Genomic DNA, 10,629 nt, shown 5'->3' on the forward strand with positions numbered 1-10,629 from the left:
TGCCGGTGATGCATCGCTTCTCCCGGCCCCGCTCCACGTCTCCTCTCCCCCTCCTCCATCCGTCTCTGTACTCCGCAGGCGGGTTGGTCGTGTCCCAAGTGCACCTTCATCAACAAACCCACGCGGCCGGGCTGTGAGATGTGCAGCACCGACCGCCCGCCCGACTACGTGATCCCCGGCGGCTACGAACCGGATGAGACGGAGCTGTGGAGGATGCAGCAGGAGCAGGAGGGGATGCTGCAGTACCAGCAGGTAACGGCCAGCGCCATGGAGTCCTCAGCATGGGGGACTCGGGGGGGGGAGCAGGTCCTGCGCTGTGCTGGAAGTGGGCTGGGAATCATGGAAATGTGTGGTGAGTTGGGTTGGAAGGGTCCTTGAAGGTGGTAGAGCCATGGGATGGTTGGGTTGGAAAGGTCCTCAAAAGTCATAGAGGCATGGGATGGTTGGGTTGGAAAGGTCCTTGAATGTCGTGGAGACATGGGATGGTTGGGTTGGAAAGGTCCTTGAAGGTCATGAAGACATGGGATGGTTGGGTTGGAAAGGTCCTCGAATGTCATGGAGCCATGGGATGGTTGGGTTGGAAGGGTCCTTGAAGGTAGTAGGGCCAGTGGATGGTTGGGTTGGAAGGGTCCTCAAAGGTCATAGAGCCAGGGGTTGAGTTGTGTTGGCGAGGTTCTTAAAGATCATAGAACCATGGAATGAGTTGGGTTGGAACGATCCACAAAGATCATAGAGCCGGGGAACGGTTGCACTGGAAGGGTCCTTAAAGGTCATAGAGCCACGTGATGGACCTTATAGATCATAAGATGGGTGAGTGGTTGGAATGGTCCTTGAAGATCATAGAGCCAAGGGGTGGTTTGGAAGGGTCCTCAAAGGTCATAGGGCCATGGAATGGTTGGGCTGGAAGGGTCTTCAAAGATCACAGAGCCACGGTATGGACCTTACAGATCACAGAATGTTGGGAAGGTTGGATTGAAAGGTCCTTAAAGATCATAGACCCATAGTTGTGGAATAGTTGGACTGGAAGGGTCTTTAAAGGTCATAAAGCCATGGGATGGCCCTTATAGATGATAGATTGATGTGGTGGTTGGGTTGGAAGTGTTGTTATAGATCGTGGAACCATGGAATGGTTGAGTTGGAAGGGTCGTTAAAAGTCATAAAGCCATGGCATGGCCCTTTTAGATCATAGATTGATGGGATGCTTGGGTTGGAAGGGTCCTTGAAGATCAGAGAGCTGTGGAATGGACCTTATTTACCATAGATTGATGGGATGGTTGGGTTGGAAGTGTTCTTATAGATCATGGAGACGTGGGTTGGACCTTTTAGATCATGGAACCATGGAATGGTTGCTTTGGAAGGGTCCTCAAAGATCACAGAGCCGTGGGATGACCCTTATAGGTCATAGAATGATTGGATGGTTGGGTTGAAGGGTCCTTACAGATCATAGAGAACAGAATGATTGGGTTGATCATGGTCCCTCAAGCTCATAGAGCCAAGGCAGGGTTGGATTGGAGGGTCCTTCAAGATCGTAGAGTCACAGAATGGATCTTCGAGATCACAGAACCACAGAACGGTTGTGTTGGAAGGGAGCTCCCCACCCCAGCCCTACTGTGGGGCACCCACAGCTTTGGGCACAGTGCCGGGGCCGCAGCGCCTCTGGGTGAAGGATTCCCCCACATCTGCCCCCAGTCTCCCCTCTGTTGGGTTCCCACCATTCCCCCGCGTCCCTTCGCTCTGTGCCCGTGCAGTCGCTCTCCTCCCATCACCAGATCCCTTCAGAATTCTCCCGGAATCTTCCCCTCCCCGCTCTGACCCCCAGCTCTCATCCTGACCCCATAGCAGAAGGAAGCCGGCACCCACCCCAGTGCGGCAGGGGGGCTCTTGCAGCCCCCACCCCCTTCTCCCCTACACCCCGAGCTCACTGATGTGCTGCAGCGGTGGCTCTGGGGATGCTCCCTGCCTCCCCCGGTGCCGTCCTTTGGGTCCTGACCCACGTCAGCGTGATGGCACACAGGATGGTGATTCCGCGGCTGCGTGCTTCCGTCGCCGCTCCTCTCGTGCGTAGGGATGGTTGGCTGTGCTGGGAGCTCTGCAACATCTGTGGGGCTCCAACGGAGCCCCCACCCCACACGGGGATGCGCTGCGGGGCCGGACCGCCTCCGGCTCAGCCACTGACCGAACCTTCTCTTCTTTCTCTTTTTTCTCCCTCGTGCCGGGATCCCGCTTGGAAAAGGGAAGGATTGAGGATGGCTCAGCTGCGCACTGCGTCTTGGGCTCGGGTTCCCTGGATGACTTCATCCACGTGTCCTACGAGTTCTGCTAACCGACCCGGACGCCCCGTCCCATCCTGTCCCCGCCGGCCTGGGCCCCGTGCCCGCCGCCCGGCCCCACGCGCTCAGCGGCTCCGTGCCCGCTGGCCGCCCCTCGGCTCCGATGCGGCCCCACGAGGGGGGCTGGGCTCCCCGGGAGGCCGGGGGGAGCAACGCGAGGGTCTCGGCCCCACATCGGCCGCGGCGCGGGCAGGACTGTAGGTGCAGACTGAGCTGCTTGCACACGGAGCATTGATGCGCCGTTGGAGGGCAGGATTGCTGCTGTTTCCTTCCCGATTTTCTTCCCTCCCAGCAGCCCCACACTCAGGAACCCCCTGGGGGTGGGCACTGAGCCCCCTCATGGGCAGTGAGGGTTTGAGGTGAGCGTGGTTGTCCCTGTGCTGCTCGTGCCACCGTCCCCTATATGAGAGCTTTGGGAAAGACGCAGTGGTGATGGGGGGCAGCGGCTCCGGGTCCCTGCGCCACTGGGGGGCTGGGGGGGTCCATCCCTGCTCCGTGGGGCTGCAGCGAGGGGCTGCACCGGGCGGCTGCAGTGGGGTGGACTCTGAGCGCTGCGTTGCCACGTGTTGGGTTGTCCCATGGCTCTTTGCGTTGGGTTTTCCTCTTTGTGTTGGGTTGTCCCATGGCTCTTTGCGTTGGGCTTTCCTCTTTGTGTTGGGTTGTCCCATGGCTCTTTGCGTTGGGTTTTCCCATTCCTCTTCGTGTTGGGTTGTCCCACTGATCCTTGTGTTGGGTTTTCTCACTGCTCTTTGTGTTCGGTTGTGCCATCGACCCACGTTGGGTTCTGGGCGCTCTTCACATTGGGTTTTCTCATTGCTCTTCATCTTTGATGGTACAGATTGCAATCTGTGTTGGGTTCTCCCATTGCCCCCTGTTGGGTTGTCCTATTGCCCCATGTGGGGTTGTCCCAGTGCCCTGTGTTGGGTTGTCCCATTGCCCCGTATTTGTTGTCCCATTGCCCCATGTTTGTTGTCCCATTGCCCCATGTAGGGTTGTCCCATTGCTCCCTGTGGGGTTGTCCCATTGCTCCCTGTGGGGTTGTCCCATTGCTCCCTGTGGGGCTGTCCCATTGCCTCCTTTTGGGTTTCTCCCATTGCTCCCTGTGGGGTTGTCCCATTGCTCCCTGTGGGGCTGTCCCATTGCTCAGTCTGGGTGGTCACGTTGCTCTTCACGTTGGCTTCATCCCATCACTCCCCTCATTGGGTGGTAGACACTCTTCACGCTCAGACATTTTGGTGGGGGGAGGACGGGGGGCTTGGGGTGGCGCCAGACCCCTCCTCAAATTAAAGTCTTCTCCCACGAATGCGGCTGTGCAGCTTCTCTGTGCCACCTTTGGGTCGCTGTTGGATTGGGGAACGGTGGGGGGATGGGGGGAGGGGGGAAGTTGCTCTTTGGGATGGGTTTTCATAAAGTGAAACCAAATAAAGCCAAGGGAGGGGGAGGTTGTGGGGACATCTCACCCAACAGAGGGCGGGTTGGGGTCACATGTGGGGAAATCCTTCACCCAGAGGTGGTGCAGCCCCAGCACTGCTGCCCGGAGCTGTGGGTGCCCCATCCCTGGAGGTGCCCGAGGCTGTGGGTGGGTTCTGGGCAGGGATGGGTTTGGGGATCCCTTCCAACACAACTATGTTGTGGTTCTGTGACCCGTAAGGACCTTTCCAACCCAACCCATTCTGTGACTCTAACGATCTTTAAGGTCCTGTCCAACCCAAGCCATTCTGTGGTTCTATGATCTTTCAGGACCGTTCCATCCAAACCCTACAGTCCCATAGCTCTATGATCTTGAAGGACCCTTCCAACCCAACCATCCCATAGCTCTGTGATCTTTAAGGACCTTCCCAAGCCAACCCAATCACCTCACGGCTCTATGATTTTTTGTCCAACAGTTCACTCTTCCAACCCAGCCCAACCCAACTCAATCCAACCTGACCATCCCACGGCTCTATGATCTTTCATGACCCTGCCAACCCACCTGTCCCAGTGCTGTGTGATCTTTAGGGACCCTTCCAACCCAACCCAACCCAACCCAACCCAACCCAACAATCCCATGGCTCTATGATCTTCCATGACCCTGCCAACCCAATCATTCCGGGGTTTGATGGACCCTTGTTTCCGGACCCTTCCAACTCAACCATCCCATGGTTCTGTGATCTGGAAGATCTTAGTGCAGCTCTGAGGCCACTCTCCCCCAGTGCTCCTCCCCCCACTGTTTCTCCCCCAATGTTCCTCCCCACACCGTTTGTCCCCCCCCCATTTCTCCCCCCATCAGACGCTGGAGGCGGAACGGCTGCAGAACTTCCAACAGCTCCTGCAGTTGGAGCAGGAGGTGTTGGTGCCCAACCAGGAGGGGATGGAATGCCGAATCTGCTACCAACACGTCCCCCCGGGGCAGGGGGTGCTGCTGCGGGAATGCCTGCACAACTTCTGCCGGTACGGCGCATCGGAGGTGGGGGGGGGAGCCCGACCCCGAGCCCCCACCCCCGTGGTGACGGAGCCTCTCCCGCAGGGACTGCCTGCGCCAGGTGATCAACTACAGCGAGGAGCCGGCGGTGTCGTGTCCGTACCGCGATGATTCCTACGCCTGCAGCAGCCACCTCCAGGAGCGCGAGATCCGCGCGGTCAGTGCCCACCCTGCGGCCCCTGGGGAGAGGGAGGGGCTGCTTGGCCAACAGTTCGCCAATGGATGACCAACGATCAGCCAACAGTTGACCAATGGTTGACCAGTGGTTCACCAATGGTTGGCCACTGGTTCACCAATGGATAACCAACAGTTTGCCAACAGTTGACCACTGGTTCAACAGTTGATCACTGGTTGACCAATGGATGACCAAAAGTTGGCCAACAGTTGACCAATGGTTCAACAGTGGTTCACCAATGGTTGGCCACTGGTTCATCAGTGGTTGACCTACAGTTGGCCAACACTTGACCAGTGGTTGACCAATGGATGACCAACAGTTGGCCATGAGTTGACCAATGGTTCAACAGTGGTTCATCAGTGGTTGACCTACAGTTGACCAGTGGTTCACCAGTGGTTGGCCACTGGTTCACCAATGGATGACCAACAGTTGGCCAACAGTTGGCCAATGGTTCAACAGTGGATAAACTATGGTTGACCAACAGTTGGCCAACAGTTGACCAATGGTTGACCAATGGATCATGGTTGACTACCGGTTGACCAATGGCTCATGGTTGACCAATGGTTGACCAATGGTTGACCAATGGTTCATCAACATTTTACCATTGTTTCAATGACGGTTCACCAATGGTTGGCCAATGGTTCACCAGTGGTTGACCTACAGTTGTCCAAGAGTTGACCATGAGCCAGCAGTCACCCAGCTCATGGCCAGCAGTTGACCTGTGGTTCACCAATGGTTGACCAATGATTCATCAACAGTTGACCACTGTTTCACCAATGCTTGACCAACAGTTGGCCAACAGTTGACCAATGGTTGACCAACATTTGGCCAATAGTTGACACTAGTTCAACACTTGTTGACCTACAGTTAGCCCACAGTTGACCAGTGGTTGATCAGTGGTTCACCAACAGTTGACCAACAATTGGCCAACAGTTGACTGTGATACAGCAACCACACAACTCTTGACCAGTGGTTGACCAGTGATTGGCCAGCAGTTGACCAGTGGTTGATAAACAGTTGACCAGTGGTTGGCTAGTGATTGGCCAATGGTTGACCAACGGTTGACCACTTGTTAACCAACAGTTCACCTATGGTTGACCAGTGGTTGGCCAGTAGTTGACCAATGGTTGACCACTGGTTGACCAACAGTTCAGCTATGGCTGACCAATAGCTGGCGAGTAGTTGACCAATGGTTGACTAATGGTTGCCCAGTGGTTGACCAACAGTTCAGCTATGGTTGAGCTATGGTTGACCAGTGGTTGGCTAATGGTTGACCAACAGTTCAGCTATGGCTGACCAATAGCTGGCCAGTAGTTGATCAATGGTTGACTAATGGTTGCCCAGTGGTTGACCAACAGTTCAGCTATGGTTGACCAATAGTTGGCCAGTAGTTGACCAATGGTTGACCAACAGTTCAACTGTGGTTGACCAATAGTTGGCCAGTAGTTGACCAATGGTTGACTACTGGTTGGCCAACAGTTCAGCTATGGTTGACCAATGGTTGGCCAATGGTGGACCACTGGTTGATCAACAGTTCACTGATGGTTGACCACTGGTTGACCAATGGTTGGCCAGTGGCTGACCACTGGTTGACCAAGAGTTCACCGATGGCTCACCACTGGTTGACCAATGGTTCACCGTCAGTCGGCCATCACTCGGCCACCGGCTGAGCCAACACTGACCCGCACGGTGTGGCTGTGTGCACAGTTGGTGTCACCAGAGGAGTACCGGCGCTTCCTGGAGCGCAGTTTGGTGCTGGCCGAGCGCCGCACGCAGAACAGCTTCCACTGCAAGACGCCGGATTGCCGCGGCTGGTGCATCTACGAGGATTCGGTCAACGAGTTCCGCTGCCCCATCTGCCAGGCCCTCAACTGCCTCCTATGCAAAGTAACCAACCACTTCCCCCCCCCCAGACCCCCCCACCCCACCCCCAAGTGCTGTAGGGCTGAGCGGAGCCGCATTTCCCACCCCCCCACCCCCCAGGCCATCCATGAGGGCCGGAACTGCCGGCAGTACCAGGATGACCTGCGGCTGCGGGCGCACAACGACGCGGCTGCACGACAGACCAACGATATGCTGCAGGTGGGGGCAGCACCATGGGGGGGGGGGCTTCTCATGGACTCCCCCCCCCCCCCCCATCACTCTAAGGGGGGGGTTCGGGGTGGGGGTCATCCCCATAGCCCCTCTCATGGATGCCCCTATCAATATAAGGGGGGTTGGGAGGGTCAGCATCCCCCCCCCCCCCCCATCACTGCAAGGGAGGAGGTTGGGGGGGGGGAAGGGGGTCCACTCAGCCTTTCGCTTTGCTCCCCCCATCAGTACAAGGGGGTGTTTGGTGGGGGGGGTCACCCCCTCATTCCCCCCATCACTACAAGGAGGGGTTTGGGGGGGGCTCACCACTTCAGCCCCTCCTATGGACCCCCTCCCCATCACTGTAAGGAGGTGTTTGTGGGGGTCCCCCCCTCTCATGGATGCCTCCCCCATCACTACAAGGGGGTGTTTGGGGGGGGTCACCCCTCTTTGCCCCCCACAACCCTTCACAGAGGTCTGGGGGGGGGGATTCACGCCCTATCATGGACCCTTCCCCAACGCTACAAGGGGCTGTTTGGGGGGGGGGGGGGTTCACCTCCTCACCCTTTTATTTGCCCTCCCCATCGCTACAAGGGGGACTTGGTGGGGGTCAACCCCTCTCATGGACACACCCCCCCATCACTACAACAGGGGGTTTGGGGGGAGAGGGGGGGGATCACCCCCTCATCCCTTTTCTGTGCCCCCCCATCAATATAAGAGGGGTTGGGGGGTTCACCCCTTCTCATGGACCCCCCCCATCACTACAAGGCGCTGCTTGGGGGGGGTGGGGTCGCCCCCTCATCCCTTTCCTGTGCCCCCCCATCACTATAAGGGGGGTTGGGGGTTTCAGCCCCTCTCATGGACCCCTCCCCAGCACTACAAGGGGCTGGTTGGGAGGGGGAGGGGAGGTGGGGGTTCACCCCCCCCCATCCCTTTCCTGTGCCCCCCCCCGTTTTGCAGACGCTGGTGCAGCTGGGCGAGGCCATGCAGTGCCCCACGTGCCGCATCGTGGTGCAGAAGAAGGACGGCTGCGATTGGATCCGCTGCACCGTGTGCCACACCGAGATCTGCTGGGTCACCAAAGGGCCGCGCTGGGGGCCGGGGGTGAGCGAGGGGAGGGGGCGGCCGGGACCCCCCCCACCCATCACCCCCCACCCATCACCCCCCACCCACCCCCATACGGCCCGTAGCCTGGAGATGGGCTCCGAGTCCCCTGGTTTGGAGGCTGCGCCCCATCTGGAGCTCTGAGCCCCACAGCCTGCGGGGCTGCGACCCACCTCAACCTCAGAGACCCCCAACCTATGGGGCTGCGACCCACCTCAACCTCAGAGACCCCCAACCTACGGGGCTGTGCCCCTCCTCAACCTCAGAGACCCCCAACCTATGGGGCTGTGACCCATTTTGACCCACTCTGAGCCCCCCACACTATGGGGTCTGTGCCCAAATACCAGCTTGGATCTTAGTTTCTGAACCCCCAATATATGGGGCTGTGCCCCATTCCCAGCCTGGATCTTAGGGTCCGAGCCCCCCAACCTATAGGGCTGAGCCCCACCTTGACCCATTCTGAGCCCTCCAATCTATGGGGTCTGTGCTCCGTTTTCAGCCTGCAGTTGAGGATCTGAGCCCCCCAACCTATGGGGCTGTGCCCCATTCCCAGCCTGGACTTGAAGGTCCAAACCCCCCAATCTATGGGGCTGTGTCCCATTTTGACCCATTCAGAGCTCCCCAACCTATGGGGCTGCGACCCACCTTGATCCACTCTGAGCCCCCCAGCCTATGGGGCTGTGCCCCATTCCCAGCCTGGATCTTAGGGTCTGAGCCCAAAAATCCATGGGGTCTGTGCCCCATTCTCAGCCTGCAGTCGAGGGTCTGAGCCCCCCAACCTATGGGGCTGAGCCCCACCTTGACCCATTCTGAGCCCCCCAACCTATGGGGCTGTGCCCCATTCCCAGCCTGGATCTTAGGGTCTGAACCTCATATCTATGGGGCTGTGCCCCATTTTGACCCACTCTGACCCCCCAACCTATGGGGCTGCGCCCCCCTTGACCAACTCTCACCCTCCCAACCTATGGGGTCCGTGCCCCCCCTCCACCCACTCCGAGCCCCCCAACCTATGGGTCTGTGCCCCATTCCCAGCCCGGATCTTAGGGTCCGACCCCCCCCCCCCATCCTATGAGGTCTGTGCCCCACACGACCCCCTTTTCCCCCCTCCCCCCCCTTTTTTCCAGGGTCCCGGGGACACGAGCGGCGGCTGCCGCTGCAACGTGGACGGGCAGCGCTGCCACCCGCAGTGCCAGAACTGCCACTGAGCTCCACCGACACACGGATTTTGGGGGGGGGAGATGGGGGGGGGGCGGGTTGGGGGTGTACAGCCCCCCCCCCAAAAGGATACAGCAGCGGAACTCAGGGATGCGGGGCAGAGGGGGGCAGCGGGCGCCCCAATAAAGCTGTGTGTGTGTGCTGGGGGCTCAGCGCAAAGAATGGGACCTGGGGGGGTCCTTCCATCCCCCCCCCCCCATTTTTGTCCAATAGAAGCGTGTGTGTATATGGGGGGGTGTTCTTCCCCCCCCCTCCCCAAAGGTGCCCCAATTGGTGTGTTGGGGGGTGTTCTTCACAACCCCCCCCACACACACATTTACCCAGTGTGGGACATAGGGGGGGGGATTGCCCTCTGCTGGGGGGGGGCCCTTCCAATCCCCCCCCCAAACCATTGTCCAATAGGGGGGTGCCCCCACCCCAAAATGGGGCTGCGGGGGGGCCACTCCTCCCACGCCCTCCCCCCCCCATGGGTGTCCAGATGGGGCTGGGGGGGGGTTCTTCCCACCCCCATGGGTGCCCAGATGGGGCTTTGGGGGGGGGTCTCTTCCAATCCCCCACCCCCCATCACTGTTCAACATGGGGTCGCCTCCAACCCCCCCACATTGTCCAACGAGGGGTGCAGGGGGGGGGGGATGACACGACCCTGTCCCCAAAGGTGCCCAATATGGGATGGGGGGGTCCTTGCCAACGCGCCCCCCCCCAAACCATTGTCCAATGGGGGGGGGGGGCCCACCCCAAATGGGGCTGGGGGGGAGCCCTTCCCACCCCCCCCCACCTTTGTCCAACGAGAAGTGGAGGAAGGGTGCCCCCCCCCCACACATGGGTGCCCAAATAGGGCTGGGGGGGGGGGGGGGGAGGGGGGCTCCCTTCCAAGCCCCCTCCCCCCCACCATTGCCCAACATGGGGTCCTTTCTACCCTCCCCCAATGTCCAACATGGGGTGCAGGGGGGGACCCCCATCCCTAAAAGTGCCCCCATAGGGCTGGGGGGGGTCGTTTCCAACCCCCCTCCCCCCAGTTTTGTCCAATGAGAAATGGGAGGGGGGGGTGCCCCCACCCCAAAGATGCCGCATTGAATCCTGGGGGGGGGGGGGCTGGTCCCTTCCAACCCCCTACTGCCCTACTTTTGTCCATTGAGGGGGTATGGGGGGGTGCCCCCCCCCACGTTGAAGCTGGGGGGATCCCTTCCAACCCCCCCCCCTTATCCAACCATGGGGGGGTCAATGGTGCCCCACTGGGGCCAGAGGGCTGGGGGTCTCATCCCACCCCTCCCATT

At 59.4% G+C, this 10,629-nt stretch overlaps 1 protein-coding gene across 2 annotated transcripts in view; it reads left to right on the forward strand.

Moving 5' to 3' along the window:
• SHARPIN (SHANK associated RH domain interactor) overlaps nt 1-9,379 on the forward strand; it is a 29,388-nt gene extending 20,009 nt beyond the window's left edge. For both annotated transcript variants that reach the window (XM_090138245.1, XM_031609465.2), the window contains exons 8-14: nt 79-252; nt 4,600-4,760; nt 4,837-4,948; nt 6,674-6,853; nt 6,950-7,048; nt 7,997-8,140; nt 9,265-9,379. In XM_090138245.1, coding sequence (XP_089994371.1) covers nt 79-252; nt 4,600-4,760; nt 4,837-4,948; nt 6,674-6,853; nt 6,950-7,048; nt 7,997-8,140; nt 9,265-9,345 — 951 coding nt within the window. In that variant the 3' untranslated portion in view covers nt 9,346-9,379. The remainder of the gene's footprint in view (nt 1-78; nt 253-4,599; nt 4,761-4,836; nt 4,949-6,673; nt 6,854-6,949; nt 7,049-7,996; nt 8,141-9,264) is intronic.
• Nucleotides 9,380-10,629: the final 1,250 nt, after the last annotated feature.

This window comes from Phasianus colchicus, chromosome 3 (assembly GCF_987193195.1).
Source record: "Phasianus colchicus chromosome 3, bPhaCol1.hap1.1, whole genome shotgun sequence".
In the NCBI taxonomy this organism is placed as follows: Eukaryota; Metazoa; Chordata; class Aves; order Galliformes; family Phasianidae; genus Phasianus; species Phasianus colchicus.